The sequence below is a fragment of the Eubalaena glacialis genome, chromosome 10 (assembly GCF_028564815.1).
Source record: "Eubalaena glacialis isolate mEubGla1 chromosome 10, mEubGla1.1.hap2.+ XY, whole genome shotgun sequence".
Classification (NCBI taxonomy): Eukaryota; Metazoa; Chordata; class Mammalia; order Artiodactyla; family Balaenidae; genus Eubalaena; species Eubalaena glacialis.
Genome location: NC_083725.1, coordinates 85,329,720 through 85,342,184, shown reverse-complemented (window position 1 = coordinate 85,342,184; position 12,465 = coordinate 85,329,720). Strand labels below are relative to the sequence as shown.

The 12,465-nt window shown below is 51.1% G+C and overlaps 1 protein-coding gene across 1 annotated transcript in view; it reads right to left on the bottom strand.

Annotated features, from left to right (window-relative positions):
- The window catches only part of SLC6A5 (solute carrier family 6 member 5), a 54,059-nt gene extending 42,318 nt beyond the window's left edge, over positions 1-11,741 (bottom strand). Inside the window, exons 1-5 of the mRNA XM_061203749.1 lie at positions 11,601-11,741; positions 8,679-9,215; positions 5,942-6,080; positions 3,244-3,375; positions 2,721-2,894 (exon numbers count right to left, since the gene is read on the bottom strand). Coding sequence (XP_061059732.1) covers positions 2,721-2,894; positions 3,244-3,375; positions 5,942-6,080; positions 8,679-9,215; positions 11,601-11,741 — 1,123 coding nt within the window. The remainder of the gene's footprint in view (positions 1-2,720; positions 2,895-3,243; positions 3,376-5,941; positions 6,081-8,678; positions 9,216-11,600) is intronic.
- Positions 11,742-12,465: the final 724 nt, after the last annotated feature.

Here is a 12,465-nt window from a genome sequence, read left to right as displayed (position 1 = left end):
GATCTCGAATAGTCCTTACCTGTGTCTCTGATTTTCCTCTAACAATAGATCCCCAGAAGTGGAATTACTAAGTCAAACTACTGTTTAAACGAGCTTTCTTTTAAACCCACAGAATCTCAGCTAAAAACATCAGTTAGGGAACAACTGGACAGATGTCACTCTGCCAGAACTGATAGAATAGAACCTTCAGGAACCCTGGATGAGCAGAGAATCAGGGGTCACGAGACCCAAATTCTTGTGCTGGCTCTACCTTGAGACTTGTGGCCTGATACTTCCACCCTCTAAGGCTTAGAGTCTACTTTGTCACCTGTGAAATAGTGATCATGTCACCTGCCCCTTGGGACGTACAGAGCTCTTATTAGGAATAGCAGAGACATCATTTATGAAGCTGCTTTGTAGGCTGAGGAGCATTTAACATGGTGGTTAGGACCATGGCCTTGGGAGGCAGGCAAACTTGGGCTCAAATCTAATCTAAGGTCTACCACAGAGCTAGCTTTATAAACTTGAGCTCCAGATTTTTCACCTGTAAAATGGAAATAATAATTAAACCATATGTTGGCTTGTTATCCATCTTAACATTGGTAATGTGAGTTAAAGGGTTTAACATGGTGCTTGGTGTGTAGTAAGTAATGCTGGCTATTATTATTAAGGTGCTGCACAAATATTAGTGGATATTGTTAGCAGAGGAGAACGTGTTTCTGAACTCCTATCCCTCCCGAGGAACAGCTGTGGGACCCACGTGATTCCCTGAGGGACGTGCCCAGGGAAGCTTCCTTGGAGGCTGGATCAAGGCAACAGCTCTCCTTGGAAGAGGTACTCCCTTGGAAAGTAACTTCCGTCCCAGACACAATCTGGGAAGAACAGGCAGGGCACTGTTATGACCTTGAGGTTTTTCTCCATTCCAGCCCCACATCCTAGAAAATGCACTTTGCCAAAATGGCATTTTTGGGAATCCATTCTGGCAGCAGATTGTTGGTTGTGAATCTGAGAACAGCCACCTTAAGTGGGGTATCTGAGTGGGGTTCTCTCAGACAGCAGCTTTGCAGAGGTGACCCTGAGTTGACAGGGACTGCAGGGCAAAGGAAGTGGGCACTCCATTCCAAACATGGTTAAGGGCAGCTTAATTAAGGGACATGGGCAAACACCAACCTGGTGGTTCTTACCCTTGGGTGCAGCTGGGGAACTGTAAAAATAGATTCCTAGGCTCCATCCCCAGAGAGCCCAATTTAATTGGTCTGGGCTGGACCCTAAGTGATGTCTTGATTTGCTAGTTCCCCAGGTGATTCTACTGTGTAGAAGCTTGGGCTGAGAACCACTGCGCTAAGTTAAGAATCCATCCACATGGAGATTGTAAAGATGAGGGCACTGAGGCCCAGAGAGTCTAGAGGCACTTACTCTTGGTCATTCCACTAGTGGGCCGCACACCTGGGAACCCCACAAATCCCCATCCTCCCATTCCTGAGCACCTCAGGTGCACTGGGTTTGAATTTGATGGGCGCATGTCTCCAGCTTTAGCTTTCCTGCAGTCTCATTCAAAGCCTCTCAAGGTGGAGGCTGGACATGTTGTGTGCATACATGCACATGTGTGTAAAAATACTCCAGTGTGAATTACTGCCTTTAGGAATGTGCATCTCTCTGGGGTGTGGGAGGGATGGATCATCTTTCTCTCTTACACACTCAAAGCGTTTAAGTAACTTCCTAGTTCTGCAGTGTGCAGGCTGTCAGGGCAAAAGTACTGGTTTGGGGGACCGACACTAAAAGCCAATCATACAGAGATCACAGGATTCTGACTTCAGCCAGATCCAGCTTAAAGGGAATAACAGCTCCGCTGGGGAGAGACGAAACTACTTGCTTATTGGTGTCCATTAAAATGATCAGCACCTTCAAAGGCACCTGATACTAGCACCTTCTATTTGTATGCTTTTCCAACTATGATCATATTCTCCGTTTCTTTTCTCCTTACAGAGGTAAGTAGGATGAAGAATGTTGTTAGGATTTCTATTTTTCAAATGAGGAAAACTGAGATCCAGAGAGAAGTTACCTGACACAAACACATGTACCATCAGGGGCAAAACGTCTTACAGACCAGAAGCCTTGCCAGCCACTCTGCCCTGCTCCTCCTCACCGCCACGCTCTTGCCCTTGACCCAACAAGCTGACAGTTCCCCCAAGTCCTCAAGTCCCAGTGGATTTCAGGCCCGAACCAGCCTTCCCCCAGGAACACGCCTTGCCTCCCCGGGCAGCCTTCCCCTCTTCTAGGTTAGGTCTTCTGCGTTATGCACCTTTCTATCACAGGTCCTCAGTTTAAGTGTCTCTTCTCATGTTTACCTCATGCACTGGGCAGCATTTTGTGAAGTGTGGACCCAGGATCGCAAGCGTCACTCCCCTAGACGCTAGACCCCATTGCTTTACAAGTTGTACCGTGCATATGAGTCACCTGGGGACCTGACCCCAGCCAAATCTAGTAAATCAGACTATTTGGTGGACTTGTAATTCTACATTTTAAACAAACACTCCAGCTATTCATGAGCAAACAAAAATTTGATTACCCCTCCTCTAGGCCATGAGCTCCTTAAATATTAGAATTAAGTATATTTGATGTTGGTTTTAATCTCTGTGCCCCCAGCACCTAGCATAAAACCTGGCAAACATAATATGTGCTCAATTCGTCTTCATTGAATGAATGAATAGTTCACCTAGTGTAGGTATATCCAAACTTACCTAATAAAAGTTTGGTTTTATCTTTGCATTCTGGTGTGTTCCAAGGGTTGTTGCAGGAGCCCCAGGGCAACACAGAGACAAAGGAGGCAAACAGGTAGAAAAGTGTGTAGCAAATAATCACATTGTAGTATATGGCTATTAGGACGGAGATGATCAGCATTGCGATGCCACAGCCTGTGGAAGCAAAAGTTCCAGGGATTCATTTCCTCCAAATCCTGTGGAATCCTTACAGTTGGGCACAGAGTGGGGACCTAGGTCTTGGCTCTCTCTTACAGATGGATACACTAATAGTGGGATAGACTCTTGTGTCTACCAGGGACACTGAGGCATTCTGCCAGGAACGGAACAATGCCAGAGGTGATCTTGGGCCATTCTCCAGAGGGCCCCCGTGGTGAAACTGATCAAACAGAGAAGGAAGGAGTGGGTTCTCCTGATCACAGAAGCAGGCCTCCCTCCCCGGGGCCACGTGGTGCCATAGAGGGCAGGGGAGGGCTGAGGGAGCTGGAAGGCAGGGGGGACTCACCTTGTAGGGCTGGGATGGCCTTCCACACAGACACTGGCCCCTGGCTGGCGAACTGGCCCAGAGACACCTCTAGGAAGAAGATGGGCAACCCTGCCAGAGCCAGCATCATCAGGTAAGGGATGAGGAAAGCACCTTGGAAAGAGAGAGTGGGAGGTGAGAGCCCAGGGAGGCCCAGGCCAGCTGGCTCCACCTTCCCCCTCAGGGAGGAAGCTCCCTTGCCTTCTCTAGGAAGCTTTCGATATTCCAGCTCAACCACAGGTACCCAGGACATTTAAGAGCCCTCCTCTAAAAAGTACAAGGGTACCCTGCAAACACATTCTTTTTTTCAGTTCCCCATTGGATGGGTCACTAGGGGTTGCGTACTGGGTGAGTTTTATTTTCTCTTCTTTTCTCTTTCTTATTCTAGCACCTCAATGTCCCCAAATTAAGCTCTTCTAATGTTCAACAAATCCACACCTTTGATTCACTACTGGAGTCAGATTTGGTGAAATCTCATTGGCACCTCAGCCCTCCAAAACCTTAAAATCTTCTAAGCTAGGACTCCAGGAGCCCTCAACTTGCTACCTGCATACCTTCTGCCAACCAGGGTTGGACCTGCTCTGCCAGACGGGTGGCAGGGACATCCCTTTCCCCACTGCCTCAGCCATCACACACATCTCAACTTCCTTCTCCACATTAGAAGTCCCTTCCATCCTTCAAGGTCAACTCAAATGCTTCCTCCTTCAGGAAGCCTCCTTTCTCTGTCCTCCCACAGTACCTCTCCCCAGGCGCTAAGCACTTGACACTATTTATGTGGGTGTCTTATCTAGACCGAGGGCCCCTGATGTTGATCCTTCATGTCTATTCCCCAGAACGCCCAGTCTAGGGCACCAGTAGCTGGCAGGTCTCCGCAGACTTCCTGAGGGTTCTCTGGGTTTCTTTATCCTCAAGGATTCTTTGAGGTTGTTTGGTAGAGGCTTGGGGGATAGCCATGATCTTTGGACAAGGGAGTGCTGTTGCAGAGTCAGAACCAATTCAGGACTCGAGATGCCAGAGCCCAGAACACTGGGCTCCACTGAAGGAAAGCTGATCTTTCTCTAGTCTCTTCCTCCTGTTGGAAGGGCCTTTCCTGCCGGGGCAAAACCAGGGCTCTTGCTTTAAACCAGGGCTCTTGCTTTATCCTCTCCTGAATGGGTTTTCGAGAAAGATGTAGATTGCGCAATCTTTCTCTTTTGCTCCTGGGAGGGAGGAAGCGAGCTCTCCACCCGCGCGAAGGGGCCCGGAGCCGCAGTGCGGAAGAGGTTGCCTTCCCTCCCAGCGTCCGACTCCCTGCGCAGCCCAACACTTCGCAGATTGCAGGTCGCAGATCCCGGGCCGAGCAAAGCACGGACCCTTTTCACTTGCCCAGCAGAGAGAGCAGCAGGGCTGCAAAGCTGCCGCGCTCCCCGGACTGGAACTCCCTTCCCACCCTCATCCTGAGTGTCCGCCCCCTTTCCTGGTACTGTAAAGCTTAACACAGCACCCTGGTCCGGGGACTCCCTGCAGAGAACCAAGGGGTAACACGTCTGGGGCGCCCGTATGTGTGTTTCCGGGACACCCCTGATTGCGAACGCTCTGCGCTCCTCATAAATACTTGTCAACGTGTCCTAATTTGGAATTAGGGGGAGGGGTATTAACATATTTTTCCGTTTTCATCATCACGTGGCGCTGCATCTGTCCCTTGTCCCTGTGCCTGGAGCGCACCGAGAGACCAAAATCAAAAAACAAAACCAACCAACCAAACAAACAAAACTTAAGCTGCCTAACCCGATAGGGTGAGGGGCGCAGCTCTGGTCTCCTTGGTCCAGTTGAGAAGCTGTGAAAGGGAATCCTAGGTGCAAATTCCTATTCCTAGAGGGGGCTTGACTTGTCAGTTTAGCCCCGCCTTGCAAAGGGGACCGTGAATGTGCCGGGTCCCTCCTCGGTGGGTATGGGAGAGGATCCTAGAGGCCTGGCAGCTGGTGCATGCCTCACTGGTGTCCTCCCCACTTTAGAAATGGTTTTCCTTCCACCCAGTGAGGACAAATGAAATGGAAACCGTTTTTGCAAAACGATTTTTGCTAAAGTCAGAGTATGCCCTGCTTGTGCCCATGAGGATGTGTGTGTGTGGGTGCTTCTAATAGGTTTTCAACAGCACAACCCCCAGCCTCTCTGTTCTCCCCACTCCTGGTTCGCCTGCATCCTGCGTTCTGCACGACCCAAGCGCCCATTCCCAAAGTCCCCTATGTAGGCTCAGATTTCCAGGTTATGATCTTAAAACCTCCTTAATTCAGTGTCCAGGACCGCACAGCTCCTGGCTCTAAAGTTGTTTAGGTGCGGGGAGTGTGTCGGGTACCGAAATACTTGTGGGCTAAATTAGGATTTGAACTTCCCTGCATCAATGCTCAGTTGAATCGGGGCCCAGCCCCCCAAGCTGGACCAGTGAGGAAGCGTGGGGACCCATCTCGTCTCTGAGCTCCATCTCCAGATAAAAGCCTCCTGGATCTAGTGCCAACCACTTTCAATAGCTCCTGCCCTCCGGCTTCACACGGATGCCCACAGGGGATGAACTGGAGTGTGAGGAGGCTTTTCTGAGCCTCTCCTCTCAGCCTCGGTCCCCGTCCCGGGGCTCTGCGTCACCCCCCAACCCACAAGTGCCCGCCCCGCCACACCGCAGGCGGAAAGAGCGGAAAAGCCATACCTCCCCCGTTCTGAAAGGCCAGGTAGGGAAACCTCCAGACATTGCCCAGCCCTACTGCATACCCCACCATGGATAGGATGAAGTCCAGTTTGCTGGACCAGTTCCCTCGGGCCTTATTCTCATCCCCTTGCTCGTCCTCCTGGGGGCGGAAAAGCACATGGTCGGATACCAGCCCCGGAGAAGGTCCGGTCCGCAAGCAGGCCCCATTCCGCCCCTCCCCCACTGCTGAGGCTCCTTCCCAGCAAGCAGGACCCCACTTTTCAACCGAGGATGCATCGGCAAGCAGGACCCCAATTCTGAAGAGAGGATGCATCTACAAGCAGGGCCCTGACCCTTCAACCCTGTAGAGAGTCTTTCAGCAGGAGGCTCCCAATTCTGATCTGAAGAGCCATCTTAAATAGACTCCTGAACCCCTCTTTCCCAAATCTTGCAGTCAAATCACACCAGCAAGCAGCTTTCCCCAAACCTTGAAATGTAGGTTGATTGCAAGCAGGTCGCTCCATCCCCAACCCATGACCAAGAGTTCATTTGGCAAGCAGGCCCCCAATATCATGCCTAGAGTCCCCAGCAAGCAGGTCCCTAACCAACCCCTCCCCCCAAAATTCCTCACACCCCTTACTCAGCCCTTTCTTTTTTTGGACCCCATGCTAAGGCCAGAAGGAAAGCTGCAATGCCTGAAGCCAGCCAGAGCCCCTGCCTCACTTTCTCTAAAGCCTACGGGCAGAACCTGCCTGGTCAGCTCATTGAAGGGGGCACCTTTCAGCAGTGGGGCAAGGGAGGTGGGAAGGAGAGAGACGCGGGGGTGAAACAACAGGGAGAATGGAGAAACAGACATGCAAAGAGACAGGACATTGAAAAGCTTGAGTTCTGGTCTAAACTTTATCCTCCCAGCTGGATAACCCCAGGCAAGCCACTGGCCCTTGCTGAGCTTCTGTCTCCCCATCTGTAAACTGAGGGGCTCAGAATCACTGTCTCCTGAGGCACCCCCCAGCTCCCGCAGTCTGTGGATCTTTGGAGCTCACCTCTCCAAGCTCACACTAAGATGCTTTCTTGGGGCAGTCCCTGGTTCTGGAATGCCTCACTGGAAAGCAGAAAAAACTGTAGGTGAAGGCACCTCAAATAAACTTGGGAAATGTTCAGGACACCTGGACACCACACAAAGCTGCCAGGGACCCGAGCCACTGCACAGCTTCCACCTCCTCAGTCACCCTCCACCTCATTCTAGCAACCTGGCACGTCCACACTGTTCCACAGGCCATGGAGGGTAAAGAAGCAGCTGCCAAAATGGGAAGGAAGTCTTGGGGAGAGAGGAGGAGGGCCGAGGTGGGCGTCAGAAAGGCGAGAATCAGAAAGATGGGCAGAGCTGAAAATAGGCAAAGGCAGGGCTTGATCTATACTGAACATCTTTAATATCCCCACTACATTCCTCCCACACACATACCACCTCCAGCCACCGCCCCCCACTTCAATTCTTCCGGGGCTACGAAGGGTGGGGATTCCAGCTCCTTTTGCCGCAGTGCGGAGGTTAAGCAAGGCATGCGGAACAAATTTTCTGCCTCTACCTGAGGTCACACTCTTGGGCACGTGCTGTCACTGGCTGTTAATGCACACAGCCAAACGCTCCAGAGGCGGACCCCAAAAGCAAGGGCGAGTGGGAAAGCCTAAGTTTATGTCCATTTCTAGTTATTGTAACAGATGAGCTCTTGCTGCGTGGGCATGTGTGTGTGTGTGTGTGTGCGTGTACAAACACTAGAGTAACTAAGAAGGGCTATAGACACCCTAGATCTCACACAGGCAGATGTTCTGGTTCAAGAGTCCACTACTGGCTACACACGCTTAGCCCTTGAGCCCAGGGGAGGAGAGGAGATAGCGTAGAGGCAGGCAATGGGAAAGGAAGAGCTAAAGTATGTGAAAGGGGATGGAGGAAAGAAATCAGGGAAGGAGGAAGAGAAACTGGAGGGAGATGGAAGAAGACAAAAGTCCATATGGGAGGGGGGCCACCAGGAATAGCTGCCTTATCCCTAACTCAGGACTGGGATTTGCTTTGTGGGCTTTTCATGCCTCTGGTTGAGCGTAAAGGATCAAATGCACAGGTGAATCCAGGTTTTTGGGGCCTGAGGCTCATACAATTGAGAGAGGTACCCTAAGAAAAAATACATATATACAAAATTAGGTACCAGGTTTTGGAAAATATAGGCTCTGAGGCTTGAACTTCAGTACTGGCCTCATGTAAGCCACCTCTCATCAAATGAGTTCTCATGTGATAAATGTAATTCGCAGTGCAAAGCCTACAGGACTTAAATTATTATTCCCCCAGGTTTTTCTCTGTATTTTCTTCTCCTTTTTTAAATTAAGAATTGTTTTGGGGAAAAAAAAAAAGACCCAGTCATTAGCAAGAGGGGGAGTCCTGTCTGCAGAAAGGGGTAAGAATCTAAATGCCTCAACTGCTTAATGAGTCTGCACCTGGGTTTCCGCTACACCTGAGGCTGGGAAGGGGCAGGTAGCGGCAGGTCCTGAGGTCGCAATTCCTCTGGCAGCTTCGCTGCAGCCCTCGCGCCCTGAACTAGTGACCCCAGCGCAGTGCGAGTTTCCGAAGCCCCAAAGCTGCCTCCCGCATCCATCACCTGGCACTGCCAACCGGTCTCCCCATCAGCACACGTGCACCCGCTTCGGCCAGGCTCGCCTCTCGCGCGGCTGGGGAGCAGGAGGCGGCGTGGCTCGAGCGCGACCTGCTTACCTGGACGGCAGAGGTGGCCACGCTGCCCGGAAGCACGGACGTGATTCCATCCGTGCCCAGCACCACGGTGCTCTGGCTCATATTCACCCAGCCTACGGCCGGGGTATTGTTCCGCTCCAGGGTGCCCTTGCCCACGCTCACGTTCGCATCCCCCTCCGGGCCGCGCAGGGCCGGAATCTTACAATGCAGCGCGTTGCCGGGCCCGGCGCCCCCTGAAGGAGGGGCGGCCTGCGCGCCGTGCGCCTCGCTCAAGTCCCGCAGAGCCGCCGACGCCGCCGGCGCCCGCGGGCTACCGAGTTTGCAAGCCCCTACTCCCGGCCGCTCGGCCTCGCAGGCTCGCGCGTCGGGGAAATGGAAAGTTTGGGCGCCGGTAGAAGAGGACCTTGGCACACGCGGCGGCGGCGCGGCGGTCGCCGCGGGAAGCCCCTGCTCCGGGCTCGTCCTGGGTGCGCACGAGCCATCGTGGTGGCCCAGCGCCACCGCCGCCTCCAGGCTGTTGGCTGGTTGTTTATTCATTTCCTTGGGAGCACCGCAATCCTGCAAACATAATGCGAAGTTCGTGCAAAAAAAAAAAAAAAAAAAAAAAAAAAAAAAGTCACGGCAGCTTTAAAAATACCTGTATCTACATATAGAGACTTTCACAACTCAGGTCCAGACATAATATCTAGGGAACAAATTGGAATCTGGATTTTTTTTCCTTCTCCAAGAAATACTGTAATCATTATTTCTCAGTCTGTCTGTCTTGTGGATAACTGGATGACATAAAGAAACTAATATTCTCCTCCCTGATAGAAGGTGAGCTAAGAAAAGATTCAGAAATGTATTTTGGAGGGGGGAGAAGTGGAGGGCGGAAATAACCCTACAGCCATGAGGTCCCTGCCCTCTTTGGATTTCACATCACGACTGTAGGGTGCCCACGTTCCCATCACCATTGTAGAAAGATTCTTTAATTTTCCGCCCCATTTCCTTTGTCATTCAACAATGCACATTGCTTTTTTTTTTTTTTTTTTTTTTTAATAAGCGATAAACAAGCTGCGGCCACAAAAGCTGATGCCCTGGCACCTGCGAGTGTTTGAGGCCAAATCGGTTGTGCGAATCCCAGCGCTCCAAAACCCACCCCCGCCCGCCAGGTACCAAAAGCAAGAATAAGGATAACGACCAAAATAACAGTAACAACAACCCCACAAGAAGAGTAATAAACCAGATTTCAAACACAAGGTAGTAACTGGATTTATCTTACACAACCTACATTCATTTCTAGATTCCCAGATATGTAAAAGAACGTGAGAAGTTTTTTGGTCCTCCCACTCCCCAAGAATAACTATTCACAAGAGTTTAATATCCATGCCCCTACACTGGCTTGGGAACCGAAACTCACGACTAATTTTCATTTGCTTTCTCCCAATTGAGGTTCAAATGAAAATAACTGCCAGCGGTGTTTTTTCCATCCACTTTCTCCCCTCGTGTTATCTTTCAGGGCTTTGTAAATATCAGTTCCAATAATTACTATTATACGGTAAGAATAATCATATTACCTTCACCTCAACCACACACCTCTCGTCTAACCTTCTTTCACAAACGCACAGATCAGAACTCTTTAATCTGCACCAAATCTAAGTTAATCTGCACCAAACCTAAGTATCTCAGTTCGAGCCAGCATTCTTATCTCAGTAGCCTCTAGGACCCACAGCGGCTCTCTTCAGTACTGGCACCTGGCTTTTCAGCACCAAGGACAGTTCTCAGAATAGCGGGGTTGGGAGACACCTCCAACCTCTCAGCTCCACAGCCTCGGAAACCTCTTTCCGACCCCAGGTGATGCTCACAAGTACAATGTGAGCTCCCTTCGCCTTCCAGAATGCACACAACATTTCAAAAAGAAATATCCAAAACGAATCTGTCCTTCCTACCCTCGCAGCCCCCTCTCCCCTTAAAAGAACAGAAGCAAACACTCACCATGTCTGAAACGGGCAATAGATTGAAGGTAGAGAGTGAAACCAGCTATTGACAAGACTGGGTTCGGCTCCAGCAAGAGAGGCGCTTTCTATATCTCCTTGGGAAAGGCCAGGTTTGCGTCAGTGCAAAGCAAAGTGCCCTTCGTTTGACATTTTCTTGATAAGACAAGTTTGATAAATCATTACCTCCTTGGATTCGAGTTTTAAAGGGACAACAGCCGAGAGTACGCTGGCCAGTTGTCACTCGGGCGGGAGGGGGCTGCGTGTTTGGCGTGACTCATGTGGGTCTGATTACTAAACCGAAGCCGGCGGGAGGGAATGATAGAAGTTTCCCTCCTCCTAATTAAGGGAAACATGGGAGGGACACGTCCCACTGCACCCAAGCCGAGGCGCAGCCGCCAAAGGAGCGGACTGGGCTGCTGAGGTGGGCGCAGAGGAAGGAGTTAAATCACTGTCATGTTTCCCTCTTTCTCTTCGGCTAGATCCTGTTGCCACCTCTTCAAACCTGCAGGCAGCGGATTCCACAATATTACTATAAAGAGATCGAGGGTCTCACGAAGCGACACAGTTCTGCAATGGCTGTACACACGGGTCCTGCGTTTATAAGGCTGTACCAACCTTGCGTGTGGGACTTCAGATTCCCACAGCCCACCCTCCCAGTCAACCAGTGTTGGAGAGAGCCTACGTTTTCGCTTAAAAATTGAGGTCTAGTGTTTGCATTTCTATTTTATCTCCATTAACACAATTAAGAGAAATTCCTGAGTAAAATTAGGACTATTCTCATTGTATGTTTTAAGCTCCTCTGAAAATATTATAAATAAAAAGGAAATTATTTCCAACACTGACCTGGTTCTTAGGTCACTTTCAAAGTCAAAGGGAACTCGTTCTTTCTTCCTAGCCCTCTCAATAAAAATTCACCAGAGCCAGGAATGATTTGGACGCACAAGGTGTTATAGACCCTCCAAATCACCATCTGCTGCAACCCGGCGGCAGGGCTGGCCCTCCGAGATGCCACCAGAGGACGTTCTACTGCACTGTGGCTGGGGTGGAGGTGGTCGTGGCGATAGAAAGATGGACTTTCCTGCTGGTACAAAGCAATGGCTATAATCATTAGAAAGGGAAAACACCTTTACATAGGTGTAGTTTGGAGACTAGCAGGGGATTCGTATCAGAACGCTTCCCTTCTCTCCTTTCTGGCCGGGCTCGTTCAGGGAACTCCAGGCCTCGGAAATGGGGAGCTACGGAAAGCACTTTGTCCCTTCCCTGCTGCCCGCAGCCGTGCCCACTGCCTCGGGGTCGGCTCCGTCACACTCGACTGGGCCGTCCCCACGCGGCGGGAGGGTAATGCTGCGGCGGCCGCAGGCGAGGCTGCGGCGGCAGATTGCGGTGGGCGCCCAGAGCAGTACCGCCGGGCCCCTCCCGCCTCCTTCCGAGCCGCGCGAACGCACGCGGAGGCCTCAGCTCACTGACTCTGCCCCCTGGCCCCTCCGGGGGCAGCCGGCTAGGGACCCACGGTCTGCATGATTATGGAAAGAGGACAGGTTCCCTGAAGAGACCTTCCTTGTGAGCTTCCTTGAAGGCTTCAGGCCGCTTTTTATTGTAGCTTTGATTTAATATTTATTAAGCTCTCAATATTGAACAATCGTGCAAGGGCTTTCCATGAATTACCCCATCTAGCCTTAACAACAACCTCTGAGAAACTCCCAGTTTGAAAGCTGGAGAAACTGAGGCTCAGCAAGTCGCGTTCGAACCCTGGAGAATCTCCCAAACCCTCCCACAGGGCCGCCTGGGGGCCGATCGCGCTCTCCCTAGAGGACCGCTCTAAGGCAAACCCA